Source organism: Sinohyriopsis cumingii, chromosome 9 (assembly GCF_028554795.1).
Source record: "Sinohyriopsis cumingii isolate HCF-2022 chromosome 9, ASM2855479v2, whole genome shotgun sequence".
In the NCBI taxonomy this organism is placed as follows: Eukaryota; Metazoa; Mollusca; class Bivalvia; order Unionida; family Unionidae; genus Sinohyriopsis; species Sinohyriopsis cumingii.
In genome coordinates, this window is record NC_142969.1 from 46,214,609 (window position 1) to 46,235,697 (window position 21,089).

Below are 21,089 nucleotides of genomic sequence, written 5' to 3' on the forward strand. Positions count from 1 at the left end.
AGGTGGACTGATCCTAACCAGAAAGAGACTAATGCAATGCTAAAGCATGAGTCGGGCGCCTAATCGATGGTTGTCTGCGAAACGTCGGCTACACGAGTCAATGGCAAAAGAGCGGTGGCGTGGAGGTTGAGAAGCTTGTTTCATATCCCCTTGATATCACTATCTTTGAAACTGATTAGCCGATTGTTATCATGCATATGACTGGGCTCGTGGCTGGATTTCCGGGTGACAAGCGAACGTTCCTGTATCTCGTTGTCTGCGGTCATCACGTCGTTGAGTTCGACTCGGTGAAGATGCATAAGGGGCAGCTCTTGGACGCTTGCATCAGCAATTCTTCAATATAGCCACCAAAAATTCAGCAAAGGTATGCAAACGGAGGTTCAAAGGGTCAGGGCGGGGTGTGTATTGCCAACTTTCACTGGAAGTCAGAAAAAAATTCGCCATGGACGCCAAGTTCATCAACGAAAAGTGTCCACTGCTTTGGGATGAGCTTCAATGTACTGTATATAATGTCTTTTATCCACCGTAGAAAACCACCAGGTCAGACTGACCGCATAGTAGTTCTTGCCTAACGATGGGATATATGTCAAGAAGGAGTTGAAATGGTTTTTATACCGACGAGAATGCAAAGGAAATTTAGTCTCAGAAAGGGAAAGTTTTGTAATTGCCGGGATCATTGATCCTGTTATGCAGATGTTAAATAAATTTTGTAGTTAACTGTGTTTCAGCCTCAGAGACATCCGCTATACCATGGGTGAATAAAGAAACAGTTCCTATGCCCAAACACGAACTTCAACACCTTTTAATACAATGTTAACGTATAGAGCCATGTGGTCGGAGAACTCAGAAACTAAGTAACTAAGTTACTTAACTAGGGCACGTAAGTTAAGTAACTAAGGCAAAAGAAAATCATGTAGGTATGGTCAAAATTAAAATGATAATGTATAGTACATGTAGAATAGTCCTAAATACATCCGAAATAAACTAAATCCTAAATGGATGGAATGAAAATAAAATAAAGATCCACTTTATTTAGGGAAACAATGTGAACGGTATGTTGTCCGTTTACGGGCTAACTAGAAGTGGTATGGGAGGTAATGAGCAAGAGCTACTGCCCCTTGGCTATATAAGCCCTCTGGCTATATATAAACCGAAAGACGGGTGGATATCACCCTGGATTACCCCTCCCCCCCATACACTTGGTGAAGGACGGGGTCAAAGCACTAGGAGTGATCTTTGGAGAAATAAAAAGAGGAAAACGAAAACTATAAAAATCTAATAAAGAAAATAAATGAAAACATCAAAATATGGGCACTAACGCCATTATGAATTTTGAAGCGAGCGCAAGTAGTTAAAACTGACATGTACTCCAACATAGACTATATTTTAAATTATATGGATGTAAGGAACAAATTCCTAGAAAAACAGATCATGAAATTAGCAATTATATTTGAAATTTTAAACCTCCTTACGTTAAGAAAATAACATTGTATAGAACAAAGCTAAGAGGAGGGCTTGCTTTACCATCGTTAATATAATTAAAAGGTTAACTGCAGAGACCTAAACTCCTTGAGATGCTATATATGTATGTATGTATGTATGTATGTATGTATGTATGTATATATATATATATATATATATATATATATATATATATATATATATATATATATATATATATACACTGCTTGGGTTCACGATAAGAAATAGACATGATATATTTAAAAATAATAAAATAATTTTTTAAAAACCTCGAAGTAACAATACATTTCCGGTACATAAAAGAATTGTTAGTGAAATATAGAGATAAAATAGACTTACGGGAATTTAAAGAAACTAAGACTTATAATTGGATAAGGGAGGAATTAACTATTAAGATAGGACATAAAGTAGAAGAGAAACATTTTGGAATTAACTGTGATAGGGTATGGAGGCATTGGGCCAACATCGGCTTCTCTAAAATACAAAGTTTAATGTTACATAATGCATGACTTACCGGGGAAGTAGCCCTAAGAAGGAAAATGATTAGAAATAAAGTTAAATGTCCTATGTGCAAAAATGCAAATTTCATAAAATAACATGCAATTGCACAATGTTAAAAATGGAAAAATGATAGGATACAACTAATAATGGAGATATGTAAAAAAAAATGATAGATATCGAAGGAATAACATTCTATATTTAGATGGCAATTTTGATTAAAAAAAATAAAAAAATAACTGACTATATAACCAAAACAATGATGGCCTGTGGTCAAGTAATCACAATTAAAAAGTAACTGAACATATGCCATCATTTCTACAAACTAAATGCAAATCCTTATAATAAATTATTAATGAATTCATTTCCAAAATAACAAACCCATGTATTAAATGATATTTCAATTCCTTCGATTTCTCTAAAATTAAACAACTCAGTAAAACATTAAACCCAATTAAATTAGAGGCTCATGAGGCGGGGGGGGGGGGGGGCTGCGAGTGGCTTCGGTTAGCTGCCAAGTAAGGGTATGCCACCGCCAGTTCACAGGCTGGAGCTCCCGCTTCATTCCTTTTTCCCAAAATGAGAATGATAAAAAGAAAAGGAAATGTAAATTGTTCTAATTGAAGAACATTATATATTGGGGGATGGGGGGCGGGCTTCGGTTTGCCAATGTTTAGGAGTGTGCCACCGCCATTGCGCGGGATCGAGCCCCCACCTCATCCCTTTTTCCCAAAACGGGAATAAATACAAATAACTGAAAGGAAATATAATTTGCTGAAATTGAATAATCTGATGGATTGGGGTTGGGATAAGGGATTAGTTTTTCTACCCATTAGAGGTATGCTACCGCCAGTGCGCGGGCTGGATCCCCCACTTCATCCTACACTTCCAGTCTCTAGTATATTGAGGTTTATAAATGTTTGAGTTTATAAACCTGAAATTTATTTTAAAGCTTAAATGATAATAATCAAATAATGCTTCCAATTTAAATGGAAATACATAAAGGAAAACTTTTTTTAACCAACCTAAATAAGACTAATAGTGTAACTAATCAGATCATAAATACTAATAAAACATATTTTAGAAATTTTTAAAATGATAAGGTATATTTTTTTTTCTATATTTAGGAGGGATACGGGGAACCTTCATGTGGGTGAAGTAAGATGCATGGACGTCGCAGGTCTACGTCGCAAGGCATGCCGGGAAGTGAATAGGTGTGAACATCCGTGCGAAAGAGTGTCAGAAAAACCCACATGAAGCAAATGGACAAACGAAGATAAAAACGGGAACTAACAATAAAGAGTTACCAATACTAACTTAGGGGTTAACCTATTAACAGCCTATCGCAGTTATGATATAAATAGTTAAACGAGAAACGACACACAATGACCACACACAAAAATATTTGGCTTTGTTTTTCTCTCAGACTCAGTACACCGTTCTCTCGTCCAAATTCTAAATTAATATTAATAATTAAACTAAATTATAACGACTATCTTGGACTTATGAACGTCCAAATACTTATATGATAAGACAACTGGGATATATTTGATGAAGCTTGCCGTCCCCACATACAGATTATATAGCATACACACAACACATAATATAGCAATGATACATATAGCACACATGGGACATAGGAGATCTATGGCAAAGATCACCCAACAAACAAGGGAGGGAACTCCAATATGGAGGATCAAATCCATTATCGAAGGAAAAACCCTTTAGAGAACACTGGGGTAACCAAAAGTAGCTCATCAAAATCTAGTTTTTTTTAAATATAAGTTTGATCAATATTCTTTTTTTCAAAATAACGCAAACATACACACCTTCGGGGGTAAACACCCACACATAATAACACTTTATTGTTTTGGTTATGTGGGCGGGGGGCAGGGCATTTGTCTGGTGTCCCTCCACCCACAAAAAAAGACGGATTTTAACTTTGGGATGGCTGGATTTGGGAGGTAGTGTGATTATATTACTAACATTAATGTGATCGTGGAACGTTTTCGAAAGAGACATAATCTTCAAATAGTCTCTTCAATAATTATTGAAAGTAGTTTGATGAGTTTTAAATTATTCTAAATTGGGCCGAGGATATATTTTTGGTTCTGAAATTAGTACGGTAAATTATTGTTAGAATAATTAGAAAAATAGTTTGCATACGTTTTTGTTTGTCTACGATTTCACATGAGAAGGACACATCCTTATATTTCATGTGTAACAAATACAAATCTCCATCATGGCATAGCACCCTTGATGGTGTGACCAACCAATACTTGCAGCAAGAAAACTGAGGGTTGTATGATTAGTAAAATGAAAATGCACTACCTTTCAGGAAACGAAATTATTTTGTGTCGAAGATATTTAAATCTCAACTTTCTGCTTTTGCAAATTCGTGATTTTTTCTTCCACCTTGACAAAACTCGCTAAAACCCCACTGTGCTACATCGTTCAGTTGGACTAATTGTTTGCCGTCAGGTATGGTACACTAGTTTAAAAAGTGTCACAAATGTAAGATTAGGTAATACCAAGTCTAGCGTTCTGTATTATTGCTGAATATTTTATGATCAGTCAATGAATATGACAAATACAATGAAAACTATAGAAATGCGCCAAAAGGGCTCATTAAATCCCTTCTTCATAGATACGGTAATAATAATATGCATATTTCCAATATTTTCCCAAGAATGAAATATAAAAGTAGATAACTCGCGCATAGTATGATGAAGTTAATTTAAATGAGGCTTAATGTTACGATGGAAGAAACGACTAAAAGTACTTTCTCTTTAAAAAAGAACTAAATATTATACCAGCCAAGCCCGAAGCGTTGGAGTTACAAAATCAACCACGCAGTAATGGGGTGTGATATGTCACCCAACTGGAATGTAGGGCGACGATGCGAGCTTATTATTATATCTTAGTTTTAAAAGGGGATTTTATGCAGTGAAGGAGAACTTAACCTTAGTTCATATCTTTAACATGACGGGACTGTACGGCGTCATCCTGATCATCCTAGTCAATTGTAACACGACACATTTTTGATATTGAGTCAAGAAGGAATATTGAAATAGTTTCTGGAGGAACAAGAAACTCATTCCAGACGAAACGAACTTGACAGAGTAATATAACAACTTGAACGTTCATTCCATAACTACACTGACTTCTTTGGAAACGAACCACATCGAAGTTCTCTTACAACACAGCACATATACTTTCGGTTCATCTAGTTACTTGATAAATAGTTTTAAAGAAAACCTAAAGTATGATTGACGCTTCTTATCATTACCAAGGAAGAATGAATACATTGTAACGTCAGTACCTTCTATTCCCAGCCTGGAAACAGTTTATTGAAGTCAAGCAGAGTGTGCTAAAGATATACTCCGTTATCCGAAAACTAAAACCGATAGCGTTTATGTCATCGATCCAGGCATGTCCCTTTGAAAACCGATGGGGAGCTGGACATTTTCCCAACAACCAACTCGTGGACTATGTAAGATTATATAGATTAACTTAGCTAGAAGACAATATCATAGAATTAATTAGAATAAAGTGTGCATCCACTTCATTGGATAATGTGAGATGAAAAGGATCAGATTCTGTTTGGAATATATATATATATATATATATATATATATATATATATATATATATATATATATATATATATATATATATATATATATATCATTGAACTCAAAAAAGTAGTGTTCATCACTGGCAAAATGACACTGTAATATATCTTTGGAAATCTAGTGTTACCCTACAACGTTTTTTAACCTTTGAAATACATTCAAATTTAATTTTATTTAATTTGGTCTTGGTAGTTATACATGAAAACTAGAGGATTTGTCATCAATATTCACTCTCCATTCTTTGTAAAGTTTAGAGTTATCGGGGCTTGTTAAAATGTTTATTTTGATAAACGTTGCTGCTTCTTGTGGGACTATTCAATTTTGTTTTCTCCATGCGCTTCTCATTTCCTTCTTTGTTGAGCTTTTACATTTTCTAATACATTGTCTTCTTTTACGAATGAGTCTCAACCCTACGTGTTGTACTCCTTTACTTCAATGCCTTTAGTATATAAAGCAGTGAGTTTTCCGGTGTTGCCATTCATATGAGAGGACGACTTTGGAGACCTTAGTTCCCTTGTAATATGTGCAGCTTGTTTCGGACCGAGTGAAAAATTAGAGCTGCATCCAAACACAAGAGTAATCAAGAGGGTGATGATTTGTTTTAATTGGTTACATAGCTGGTGATAGCAATTTCGAAAGATGAAATAGAAGCAGCAAAAATGGTGTGGGAGGAGGAAATGAAGATGGAAATAGAAGTGGAGGCCTACACCCAATAGTTGCACGCAAAACATAACAGCAGGAGCAACAGCAACATGAACCCTAATACTACTCGTACATATGAACCTACTTTCAATTATCGGCCGAAATCAAATGGACAAACACATTTGGCAAATTGTAACTGAATACATACCCAATGCTGTGAGCAAATCTCGTATGTGTAGCACCGGGGTAAACATAGTCCATACAACCAAGTTGCTTGATGAACCGCATCCTTTGAAATTCGCTCGTGTCTATGATTTTGAGAGCTAATGGATCCAGTTCAATCACGCCGTGCACAGGGTCCTGCATACTCTAAGGATCGATAGAATCATGAATATTGATCAGCATGTGAAATTTGATCCCACGCCAAAATGATTTTTAACTAATATAGTCTTGTATAGGAACAGTGACTTTGATATGAATTGTATGCACGCATTGACTCACACGCACACAAACACACAAATACAATATATATATATATATATATATATATATATATATATATATATATATATATATATATATATATATATATATATATATATATATATATATATATATATATATATATGATTATTAATAACCGAGAAACGTCACATTCAAAACATTCATCGTTTAGCTTTCAAAAGTTTGGGCATACATGAAGTAAACTATTTGTGCTGGTATAAATGTTACCAGAACTCGTATCTAATGGTAATAACATTCAATATATTTCGAAACTACATTCATTTATGCAAATGATTTGTATAATGAAGAAATAAAGACAAATCAATAAGTTTTACAGCCGATGAAAGTGTGGATTCGTATGCATGTACCAGCCTTTGAATTACAACAATAATATGTATGTGAAATGGCCTTTATCAGTATATTCAGTTGCTTCCTGGTTCACTAATTTTGCATACCTATCTTCACGATAAAACACATTTACATTTGAATTGTTGCTTTCACGAGTGTGACAGAGTCAGTGTCAAAATTAAATTAAACCACGAAATCAACATCCTCGCTACCAGACCAAAGTAAGCGTCATGCACAAGTGGAAGGCCAATAACTACATCATTATCACTGGTAATGACGTATGTTTACTCACTAAACCCTGCCTTAACACTTTACAGCACATCTGTTCCAAGATTACGTCCTTCACGAAAAAATCAAAACATCCTGATTTTGGCGGCATTTTACTTTCACGCTCAACTTTTGACGTCAAGGTTCCTGGGGTTTCTTTGGATTAGAGGGTGCCAGTACTTTGAAGTCTAATCCACATGCTTCATTTTTAGCTTTGTTTCTAAGTAACCATTTGTTTTCAATTTCTGTCTGGTGAATTTTCAGTCATTTGCACAACAATCGGAATACAAAATGACCATCAGAGAGAATTACTTCAAGCTGTACTCATTTAGTAAACATGAACGTAGAGAACAATGACTAAAGGAAATTTCAAAACATATTTAGTCAAAGAGGTACAAAACAGAAAGTGTTTTTCATACTTTAATTACATTATACCAGAAACCCATTATGTTAAAGTATCTAATATGAATCATGTGTGATTATCACGCCTTTGTTACATCGCGTGTTTGTTATACCTGTGGTAGTCACTGAGTGTGAATGAAATGTGATTGTCAATCTTTCGTTACTGACGTTCTTGTTATTGCTGATATTTTATTTAAATGTACGTTTTGTTGTTGTAAGGTTTAACGCCATTTTTCAGCACACGATAGGCTATACATGGCGGCCAGTATTAATGGTGGAGGAAGAACCCGGGAAAACCCCGGAAAGAACCACCGACCCACGAGAAGCTACTGGCAAGCTTTCTCACATACCCACATTGGCTGAATCCGAGACTAGAAGCACGCATAGAGAGGTGAGATGGCAGTGATCCGTAACGGAGAGCGCTTTAGACCACTCGGCCACTCGTTTTTTATATCTGGGTTCAGCTCGTATGGTGATTAAAACGTTATGAGCTAATGTCAAGCAGACCTCGCAAATCAAACGATACAACGATATAACCAGTTAAACGTTGCAACAAAGGGGCTTTATAAATGAACCCGTGGAAAACATTATTTAGGAATTTGGTATTGGAAATTAAAGTCAAACATTGGGACAGAAAACAAGTTATATTCAAGAACGTAATAAAATATCTTAATTAACCTTCCCTCCAGAAATTCGAACCTAAAAGAAAAGAATAAACGTGCAGATGATTTTTTAGGATATATATTGTTATGGCCTAGCAGAGATGCATAAAGTGCACATAAAAAAATAATGTGCATATAAACAAACGGACGGTAATGCTTAACTGTTAATAGAAAATCGCGTCTACTTACGTCATTACATGATTTTCTGCTGCAGATATTTACATAGCCAATGCAAGAAAACAAAAGGCATGTTATCATTATGCCTCCTTCCGACATTCAAACCCGTTCAAAATTACTGGCTTTATTTATTTATTTCATCGATCGAGTATGTAAATATCGACAAAAAGCATCATGCAGATTCTGTAAAGTAATTACTTGTGTGTTTTTGCTCTGTTTTGCTGGCATAAGCGTCTGCCGAGTCCTTGACTCCTTGGAAGAGGAATATGTAGATTCCGACATTGCTTGCGCTGGTACGGTACTTTATTTTGTCAGTTTTATATATATATATATATATATATATATATATATATATATATATATATATATATATATATATATATATATAATGTATGCTGAGTCATATGCATTTGCAATCTGGTTTATATTTGTAAATGTGTAATTCTCTGATATATATATATATATATATATATATATATATATATATATATATATATATATATATATATATGAAGCTTAATTATGCTTACATTTATGTTTGATTTTATAATCTTTCAATATTGTGTGATTCTGCATCTTGCAATGGTTATGGCATTTTAACATGTTTCACGTGGCAAAACATATATATTGGCCATGTATAGTTAAAATAACCTCTTTGTATTCTTTACCTAAATTCAACAAACAAACAAAAATAAATGAATATATAATACGAAGTTTTATACACGTTCATCCACCGACGCATCTCTTTGATTTGTGACTCTTGGGGAATGTATGTCACAAGCTTGGTGAATTTACATGAAGCTATGGATGTGTTAGATTTGAAGACGGACGGACGGACAGACAGACAGAAGGCGTGGGTTTGCACAGTGTAGTCATATACTCAGATATAATCGTAAATACGTACATACAAACTTTCAGCATGCATACATACGTAAATATGGATGCACACATACTACGGATTTCGACGTTGTGTAAGGCACTCCTAGTGGTGGCAGTGCTACTACAAGTAGCTGTCAAATCAGAAAAATCGCTGACAGATGAAGCACAAATGTTATGACAAAGCGGTATCACTACTGCTCATGATCTATGTGTACCTCCTGGGATGATGAGGAAAAGAATAAAAAGCAATAACAGTGGTGTATGGTTTCCTTGTCATTGTTGTTTTCGAACTGATTTACGAATGAACAGAACGAAGACGACGAAAGAAGTGGTGGTGTAAAATTCATAGTTTAAATTTCAGCGGTGTCAGTCGTTTAATGGTAGGAAGTAGAGCTAGCATGGATGGGACTACTACAGGGTATGGGAGCAGCATTTGTACTTAAAACATGTGTTCGTACAGAGTTTGCACGATAAGATAAAATTTATCGGCAATTTAGGGAAGAAAATGCTCATTTTAGTAAAATCGATATTGTTATTGGTGGAAAAAAGGAGAAATAATAACTACTGAGTGGCCCATCATTTTGTTTTTGTCTTCATAATATGTCACGCATGCTGTTTTGATTATGTAGATTGTGTATATTGCCAGATGATGATGGTATAATTCGAATAAACTTGGAAGTCTTTATCATGGAAACAATTTGCTCTTTTGAATTATCTTTTCGCGTATCCTCAGTGATGAGGATAAATGTGGAAAATTCAGAAAATTCCGTACATGATGTCAACCTGGTGTATTCGTAGTAGCAACAGCAGCAACACTATTATTAGTAGTACCCGTAGTATGAGTAGAAGCGAGAATCGTGTTGCAATTCATAGTAGTATACGCGGTAGTGGTGGTATGAAAAGAAAGGAAACAACAATAGAGAGAAGGAGATGGGGGGGGGGTGTAGGTAGAATTTATAAATAGTGCCTTCCTATACAACCTTCCATTTAGTTGGGTCCATCATTGCGATGGTGGGGAGGTGGTGTCCGTAGAATTTATATGTAGTGCCTTCCTATACAACCTTCCATTTAGTTGGGTCCATCATTGTGATGTTGGCAGCCACTGCAAAATTCACAATTTAGTCCACACTGTCCTTTTCTGAAAAAATCAGAAATATGTTCGAATGTAGATAGCATGAGTAATATGTATCCTGTATATCTTACAACAAGCCATAAACAGCCTTATTTCCCTTTTCTCAGAAATATGGCTACCCAACCATGTCAGCCACAAGCAACCTTATTTTCCTTTTCTTCTCACAAATGTACCTACCCCTCCATGTCTGCCAAAAACAGTCTTATGTTTCTTTCCCTCAAACAGTTCCCTACATTCCATGTCAGTCATAAAGTCTTATTTTCCTTTCTGACACAAATTTCCATATCCAGGCATGACAGCATTAAACAGTCTTAAGTTCCTTTTTATCACAAATTTCCCTGCCGAACCATGCCAGATATAACCACCGTTATTTTCCTTTTTTGACAATTGTTACTGCCCACCCATGCCAGAAATAAACGGAACTATATTTCCCTTTTCTCATAAATTTCTTTACCCTACCATGTCAGTTATAAATGGCCTTATTTTCCGTTCTCTCCAAAAATTCCATACCCAACCACGCCAGCGATAAACGGCATTTTTTCCCCTTTCCTTAAAAATTTCCTTATCCAACCATGGCAGCCATAAACACGCTTGATTTCCTTTTTCCCACAAATTTCACGATCCAGCCATGCTGGTCACAAACAGCCGTATTTTCCTTCTTCTAAAAATTTTCTTATTTTCCTTTTGGAGAACTGTCTATACAAAGGCATGCCAGCAATGAACAGTCGTTTGTTCCTTTTTTCACAAATTTCCCTACCAATCCATGCCACATATAACCACCGATAGTTTCATTTTCTGACAAATTTCACTACCACCCATGCCAGACATTAACAGTACGATATATTTCACTTTTCTCATCAATGTTCCTACCCAATCATGTCAGTCATAAACGGCATTATTTTCGCTTGTCTTATACATTTAAGTATCCAACCATGCCAGTCGTGAACTCGCTTATGTTTCCTTTTCTCACAAATTTCACGACCCAACATAGCCCACCAAAAATAGTCTTAGTTTCCTTTTTGTCACCAATTTCCCTACCCACCGATGCTAGCCTTAAGAACACTACTTTTTTTCCATTCTCTCAAAAATGTCCCTGCCCAACCAAGCCAGACGTAAATGGCATTAGTGTCCCTTTTCTGACAAATTTACATACCCAGCATAGCCCGCTAGTCTTATTTTCCATTTTGTCAAAATTTTCGTACCTCAAGCATGCCAAACATAAAAAGTATTATTTTTCCACTTTTCCATAAATCTTCCTACGTAACCCATGCCAGCCATAAACGGGGTTATTTTCTTTCCTCTCCAACATTTGTCTACCCAACAACACCAGCCCAAATTTATTTTAGTTACCTTCTCCTCACAATTGTCCATACCCAACCACAGTAGCCCCAAACATTCATATTTTCCCTTTTCTCACAAAGTTCCATACCCAAACATGCTATCAATAAGTAGTCTTTTTTTCATTTTTGTTATAATTTCCCTACGCAACGACAAAAGGCATAAACAGTATTATTTTCCTTTTTTTTTCTCAAAAGGTTCCTTATCGAACCATGCAAGATACAAGCACTATGCTTTCCTTTCATCACAAATTTCCATAAGCAACCATGCACGCCATAAACAATGTCATGTTTCCCTTTTCTCATAAATGTCCCTAAATGACCATGCCAAACATAAATAGTCTTGTTTTCCTTTTTCTCACAGATTTCTCTACCCATCCATGCCAGCAATAACGATGTTAGTTTCCTGTTTCTCTCAGATTTTCCTACCCAAACATGCCAGCCATAAAAAGTCTTGTTTTCCCTTTCACACATATTTTAATACGTATCCGCGTTAGCCCCCAAAAAACCCCACCTTACTTTCCTTTCTGTCACAAATGTCCCTATCCAACCATGTCAGCTATGACGTCTTATCTTCCTTCTTTTCACAAATTTCTCTAACCATCCAAGGCAGCCATAAACACCCATATTTTCTCTTATGTCACAATTTCCCCTCTCAACCATGCCAGCAACAAACAGTCTTTACTTTTTCGTTTTTCTCACAAATCTAAATACCTATCCATGCCAGCCATAAAAAGTCTGACTTTCCTTTTTTTCACAAATTTCCCTATCCAGCCATGCCAGCCATAACGACTGTTCTCCATTTTTTATCACAAATTTCCCTACCCTACCTTGCTAGCCATAACTAGTCTTATTTTCCTGTATCCCACTAATTTCCCTACCCAGCCATGCATGTCATAAAAAAGTCTTATTTTCCGTTTTCTCAAACATTTCCCTCCATATCCATGTTTGAAATTATTCCCTTATTTTCCATTTTGCACATAAACTTCCATAACAATCATACAAGCCATAAACAGTCTTATTTTCCTTTTTCACACGAATGTCCTTACCCATAGCACATAGAGTATCATGGTAAGTCATTGGCCTTTCAGTCTTATCTTCACCAGTACCAAAGTTATGCAATTTATGACTTGCATATATCGGAACTAAAAGAACGAGTGGGTTTTGTAATTACATTTTTAAAGTTCTATCCTTGAGTGATGTGTGTAATACATTAAAAAGGAAAGACTGAAATAATTTGACTTCATATCTATAATGACATGATTATTTAGTTTAAAATCAGCATCAATGGAGTTTCCAGAATATTAATTTGTACGGGGAATATTAAGATCTGCTTCCAATCCGAGTGGGAATTTATCTAAGTCCATCTTCTCTTGGATTGTTAGGGGAACTTATTTGTAGAGACGACTTTCGCTATATTTCCGTTCCTGTTGAATTCCGTTTCAGTAAACAAAACAAACTTCCATTGTCGAAAGTGGAGAGTAAGGTAAGGATCTTACTGTTCCGCAGATGCTACACAAACTTCGTGTTTTCCAGGTATTTCCACTCAATAGCAGTTCTCGCATAAATGTGTTATCTCTTGTAGTCCTGTGTTTGCATGTATTTGATTTTACTGAACGATTCACTTTACTAGGTAACCTAGATATCAGAGGTAGTCTCTATTTTTGTATCTTAGTTTATTTATATTGTTTATTTTTATGTTTTTTTGTTGGTGATGTTGTTAGGGATTTCTACCAATTTTGGGGTACTTTTTTTCGATGCAACTTGAGGAGTGGGTGAGAAAGGGCTCCCGGTTGGCCGAGTAGTCGTAGGCGCTCGCCTTTATAAGTCCAAGCTTGGACAACTTGAGTATATGAAGAAAGCTAGTCGTTAGCTTCCGGTAAGACGGTGGTTTTACCCGGAGTTTTTGCTGGTTCTTCCTCCACCAGATATACTGATAGCCATGTATAGCCTATCATGTGCAGAACAATCGCATTAAACCCGCAAAATCAAACCTTGTTTTTCAGATATATGTGGTGTTTTTCTGAGCGGCGGTTGGTATTTGTAAAGTTGTTGTAAACTCAGCTGGAACATATACAATTTCGAGCTAAAGTTATTGATTCGGCCTTAGGAAGCCTAATCCAATAAAACTAGCCAAAAGGTTTGGAATTAGTATGAGTTATAGATAGATGGACAGACATACATACAAACTGACGATATCACAACATATCCGCTAAATTTCAGGGATGAGCACAAGTTTGAGGCATACATACACAAGTTGATATATACATACATACATGCATACATACATACATACATATATATATATATATATATATATATATATATATATATATATATATATATATATATATATATATATATAAAGAGAGAGAGAGAGCCATGGACATATATTATACATACGTACATACAGACAGACAGACAGACAGACAGACAGGCATGCATGCATGCATGCATGCATACATACATATATTCGTGTGTGTGATTGTACAATTTGGATTTTTAACGTAGCTTTAAAAAAAATTCAGTCATACTGCTACGATGTCTCTAATATAGCAGTTTATAGTGATGTAGCAGCAGAGAGGGCGAGCAGACCAAAGGATTCCGACAAAAAAAAATAAAACAAAAAAATAAAATCATCTCGTAGAAAGGTCCAGATTTTTACAAATAAACGTTTCCTTGAGATGTTTTATTTCTGTAATGGCCGATTATACTAATAAAACCTTAGTTCGAAATAGTAGCTGAAAAATAAAGTACTCTACGTGTTTATTTATTTTTTTGTTTATTTTTTTGACGACCAACATTGGTAGATGCCCTCTCTGCTGCTATTCATGTTCCTTTTGTTGCATTTATTTGTTGTTCCTTGAATCAACCACGTACAATTGTGCATATCTTTTTAATTAAATTTATCAATTAAAAAATTGTTATATTAAAAAATAATGGTACATCCAGAATCTCATACTGCAAGAATAGCACGAGAGAGACTAGAAGCAATTAAAAAATTTCTTCCCGTGAGAGACTCATTCAGAAAAAATCTGCAAGCGCAGCAAGAAGCACAAGTTGAGCACGAAGAAGAAACTAAAAAACTGTTTAAACCCGTCACTGCAGCTACTGAACAAGTTACAGCTGTCATCAAAGAAGATCTTCTTCAGGTATCAAAACAAACAGCAGAACAAACTGAAAAAAATAGCAAGAAGAACTAAACAAACAAAGAAGATTTTACGAGATCTTCCAACTGATATAGCTGCGGCTCAACGTCCACCTGTTGGTGAAGAAATACTTGAAAGTATTGGAAAACTTCGTGCTGAAGTCACCGACGTGCAAAAAGAACATGCACCTAAATCCAAGCCAGTAAAAGAAAATATAAAACTAATTGCAAAATTTAAGGAAGGGGTTGTTGAAGATATTAGAAATACTGAAAGAGAAAAATTACCCGAAAAAATATTATTTTATATATTTAACAAATCTGATATTTTAAACCACCCTCATAAGAGGATAAATGATGATAATCTTATTAAATGGATATATCGCATATATGCAAACAAAAGACGGGTTGAAAGTGATGATTTGACATACAAAGCTCTTCATAAAGAAGTAGAAAGACTTTATAGAGAGAGACTGGAGCAACTAGAACAAGAAGAACTCTCCCAGTATCAACTTCCTCCGCCTCTGCGACAAATAGAACAACAACAATTTCTCCACCTCTGCGACAAATAGAACAACAACAGTCTTCTTCGCCGAAACTTAAAGAAAAGTATCTTAAAAGAGCAAGAAGATCCCTATCTAAGAAAGACATAGATACAACAGAAGAAGGAGCTACTGGCAGTGGTCTGGGAAATAATTTTGTTTGTCCTGATAATATCATTAATGATGTGTCACGGTTAGAAATTCTAATAGGAGGAAAACGTGCCAGAAATAATTCACCAGAAATAATTAATGAAGCAGCTGATATTTGTCGGCGATTATTTCAAGGTGGTATCATGGATATCGGAGTTTACCGAGAACTTATCGATGTTCTTGCTGATGATTATAGTGACTAATTGTTAGATAAATAGCAAATAAAATAAGATGATCATACATAATAATCATCGTAAATCTGTACAGGTCAGAGCGGTGAACTCACGATTACCAATCTACAGAGCTACTTACGGAGATGGACTTGGTGATGTTGTACGGGGATTATTTACAAGGATAGCTCCAAAAGTAGCACCTGTTGCAAAACAATTGTTGATGAAAGCTATTGATATTGTTCGTGATAAAGCTCCTGGAGCAATTGTCAATGTTGCTGGTAAGCCGTTTTCGGCAACCAAAGATAGACTAGCACGATTAATGCGACGAAAACGACAACCATCAGTGAAACTGGCAAGTACTGAAATTATGCCAGCAGATGTCAGTAGAATAATAAATCAGGCTGCAAATCAAAAACTAGCGGCGTTAGCAGATCAAGGACTCGGTGAACCAGGGAATAATATTTCAAGTTTAATATCCGGAAGTGGAACTTCCCGAACGCGATAATCAACATGTTAAACGAAAATAATTATAATAAAATGTTCAAGCGCGTATCCGATGAAGCATTTGATATGGAGGCACCTATCCTTAAAGATGAATCGGTACGTGATTATCAGTTTTACTCTTATGAAGCACGAATACCAAATCAACGTGGAAGAATTGAACTACAAGTTCATGACACAAGTAGATACCTTTTACCCGCTGAGGCTTTTCTTGAGGTAGAAGGTACAGTTGTGAAGGATGATGATACTAATTACGGAGATGCAGTAAAAGTTGGTTTTGTCAACAATGGGATCATGGCACTGTTTGATAGCGCCACTTATATGATCGATGGAAAAAATATCGAATCGATTCAGAAAGATGTAGACGTTGCTACAACAATAATAGGATTAGCAAGATATTCTGATGATTATACAAGATCAGCAGGTCCTACAATGATGTTTGTGAAAGATAATACTAATCACCCTGAAAGTGATCCGTATGAAATAAGACGATCAAGAAATTTTGCCAATACCGCTGATGCTGAAGTGTGGCCAGTAGTTCATGGTTCTAACGCAGATTTCAACTTGGGATTTACAGCGCGTAAAAGTATGTTGCTAGGAGCTAATAGAAGATTTTCATGTGCAATTCCACTATCGCATATTTTTGGATTTTGTAGGAATGTTCGAAAGGTCATTTTTGGAGCTAGACACACGGTTGTTCTTGTGCGAAAAGGTGATGATAGCGATGCTCTGTGGAGACCTATTGGTGATGCTGGTAAAGTAATATTATCGAAACTTTCACTGTGGATGCCGGTAATGACTCCAACGATCGAAGAAGAACAGAAATTAATTTCTTTCATGGACAATGGTGGTAAATCCTTGTTGTCATGGTTAACAACAAACACGGATAGTATGCAAACTAACGTTAACGGTCAGTTTACATGGCATATAGCGTCACAACAGGGTGTTTCTGCACCGCGACATATTTTTGTTGCGTTTCAGAACATCAATCGTTTAGGCTCACAAGTTCACTCTCATATGATATTTGATAAACTAGGTGTCACAAATATTTCTTTACGGATAAACGGACAACAAGAACCAACAGAGAATATACAACTAAATTAGGAGCAGAATCATATAGGACGTGTATATCATCGATTGATGTCATTCATGGGACGTGATCAAAATGTTGATACTGGGTTGCAAATATCACAATATGATTTTACAAAACTATATCCGATTTATTATTTTTCACTGGAGCATCTTGATCTATCAAAACAATCTGTCGTTGATATATATCTTAAAGCAACATTAAATACAGGTGGTGTTGATTATAGAGCAATCGCGGTCAAACTCGGTGATAAAGCCATGTTACTTGAAGATGGTAGCGGTTGAATGAGAGTCGTTGATGCACCAGTGGAAAATCTTTGATCATGTTATTTAGAAAAATATATTTTATATAAAAATGTCGTATGGTCATGGTAATGTTACTCTGACTCCTGGTCAGGTAAAAAAACTTCAATCAAAAACCGCCAACAAATGCGGAACTAAAATATCACTAAAACGAGATCAGATTGGTGGTGGTCCAATCAAATTGTCATTGACAAATAATCAGATTAAACATTTCAATAAAGCCCTAGAATCAAAAACAGGACTTCAATTACATCTTTCTCCTAGCGCCATCAAGGAAATGGTTAAAATAGGTGGTATATTTCCACTTCTTGCGGCTATTCCAGCGTTAATAGCTGCTGCTGCTCCAGCCGTAGCAAAAGCAGCCGCGTTAGGTGCTGTTGGAACAGCTGCTGGAATGGATCTAAAGAAAGCAGTAGGAAATGGGTACAAAAAAAAGGGACGCGGCCTAAGATTACCGGGATCTCGTTGGGGAAGAGGTCTGAGGCTTCTACGTTAGATGTTCCAGCATCAAATTTTGATTTGCTCGATGCTGCTAAACGATTAAAAATAAAAGCCTTTAGAGGTGTTTTTATGCGAGATCAATTACCAAAACAACCGAACAAACTCGAAACAGGTATTATTAATCTCGACTCAAATTCAGGACCCGGTACTCATTGGGTATCATACGCGCTTGATCCACGTGGAATCGTTTATTTTGATTCATACGGGTTAGCTCCACCTGTGGAATTTATCAAGTATGTTGCATCACTTCACGCGCAAGTTTGGTATTCAACGCTACCCACACAAATAATGACAGATCCGCCAATATGAGGCCGTGAAGTAATTAATGTACTTAACGCTATATCAAAATCATCCAAACCGCCACATAAAGTTGTGCATGATTATACAAGCAACCGCTTCGTTTTAAACAGATCTTATATCTTAAAATATAATGGTTGATATTTACGGAAGAAGATCTTCTACGGTTAAGAAAAAGTCCGGCGACATTGATCTGTCAAAGTACGCGACTAAAGATGATCTCGCTGATATTATGAACCTGTCTGGAGTTGACCCAGATGAGGTTGTTATTTTTCAGGACCGATACGGAAAACTAAAAACTAGCAATATCAAATGGAATGATATAGTTCGACGAGTACTCGGTGAGGTCACGGATAATATTCCTGTGTTTACTAACGGTGGTAGAATCAGAGATTCAAGTATATCTCTTGCAACCATTAGAAATGAAATTGCAAAAGGTGTTGCTAATCGTGTAAGAAACACCGGCGACACAATGACAGGTGAACTTAGCATGAACGGAAACAAGATAGTAGTGTTAAGAGATCCAACATCCGACGAAGACGCAGCAACAAAAAAATACGTCAACGTCAACTACAACACCGTAGATGGTAAATTATCCACGATGCGGGCCGAGTATGACGTTCACGTAGGCGCTTTTGGAAGATTTCGAAGAAATTTTCAAAAAACCGATGAATCCATTGATACATTTTTCGGCACTCCGCATTCCGTTGACATAAATCTCGCTGATATCAAGACGAACATCGACACAATTAAACAAACACAGCAAAACATCGTAGCGGGATTCCTGAGATCGTTAATAAAACCAGTTTGATTAAAATTCCAGCCGGAATAACTTCCGGGCATATTACCAATATCGTATGCACAATATCATCGAGATTTGCAACATGGTCGCAGCAAAATAAAACTATCAAATATACCGCAACAGTCACTGGCGTGTACAGGCTGTTTGTGTTTAGTGCTGCAAAATTTGAAATATTTACAACGTATCCATGGCGCCATTCAACTGATAAGTTTTCTGGGGTTGTATCTGTTATATTAAATAGAGGAACCGAAGAAATTTTTATTTTGGAAGCAGCTGATAAAACATTAAACGCAACAACTTACTTGTGGTGTTTGGAATTTGTAGCTGAAACACCTCAATTGGTTACTGCATGAAAAATATAATGAGTACCTCAATCAGCGATGGATCTCAATACAGGTACAATCAAGTGCGTGAATGGCAGGCAGCATGAAAAGATCGGGTCGAACAGTATACAGTAAAAGTAAAAAATATCGACGACGATTAGTTATCGTTGATGTGATTGTTTATTCAGTATCCGCTGTTGTTGCTGAAATAGGTGTTATATTATCAGCGGTGACAATGATGGCACCAGTAGCCGTAACTATCTGTGTTTCAGCAGCAACAACTATTGCAGGTGTGCTTAATATCATTGCAAAAAAAATATGTACTTGCATGAATGAAAAACTCTTCGATTACATAATAAAATTACACACAACGACGGTAGCATACTCCAAATTGTCCTCGTTGTTATCAGCAAGTCTCAGTGATGGAATTATATTTGATTTCGAATTTTCAATGACTAAAATATATGACGAAGGTATCGGTATTAAAGATACAAGTACTAATAATGACACAATTACTCCAGCAGATTGTGACTAATACAACTCCATCAAAGATAACGATGATCTCTGTAAGTTCAACTAATCCTGAATTTAGTATTAATTTTCCTACTGCAATTCCAGTAAAAGAAATAGCACTAGCTCAATTACGGGTATATTACAGCTGGCCAAATATCCGATCAAAATCATTTAATGGTACACAGGCAAATAATTTACTTGTATTTGCTGATAAAAACAAACCCGATGGAACACCTGACTGGATAGATGTTGGAATACCCACTGGTAGTTATGAGATCGAACAAATTAATGAGGAATTTTAGCGTAGAATAAAATCAATAACGGGAAAAGAATCAAAAATATCAATTAACGTTCATGAGCCGACGCTGTCCTCGATGGTTGAGATACATTCTCCTGATTATGCAGTTGATATTTATCAATCCACGATAAGATCCGTACTAGGTTGGCCGGATGTTTTCCCAGTGTATGAAGGACCACCTGAACCAAAATTAATTGAATTTCTCACGGACGATGCCAAGTTTATAACAACTCCAAAATATCGAAATTTGTATCCATGGACTGATAGGGATCGTGTTATTTGGAAGGATGGTAAAAGATATCCTATAACACCGTTTTCTATTATTCATATTGATAGAAAAACTTCAACTAATATTGTTTATGAAAGAGATTTTAGATCAGAGGCTAACAAAATTAAAACTGAATACACAACTACATTAACGACATTAGTAAGTTTATTTAAAACTTATACCCTGGAGTATCCCAATATGGATCTAAAACATCAGATC

General features: G+C 36.0%; 1 protein-coding gene across 3 annotated transcripts in view; it reads right to left on the reverse strand.

The window, feature by feature from the left end:
- Positions 1-21,089, reverse strand: part of LOC149791738 (deoxynucleoside triphosphate triphosphohydrolase SAMHD1-like) — a 103,085-nt gene that overhangs the window by 51,940 nt on the left and 30,056 nt on the right. For all 3 annotated transcript variants that reach the window (XM_089970240.1, XM_089970237.1, XM_089970239.1), the window contains exons 2-3: positions 10,477-10,634; positions 6,466-6,626 (exon numbers count right to left, since the gene is read on the reverse strand). In XM_089970240.1, coding sequence (XP_089826366.1) covers positions 6,466-6,626; positions 10,477-10,500 — 185 coding nt within the window. In that variant the 5' untranslated portion in view covers positions 10,501-10,634. The remainder of the gene's footprint in view (positions 1-6,465; positions 6,627-10,476; positions 10,635-21,089) is intronic.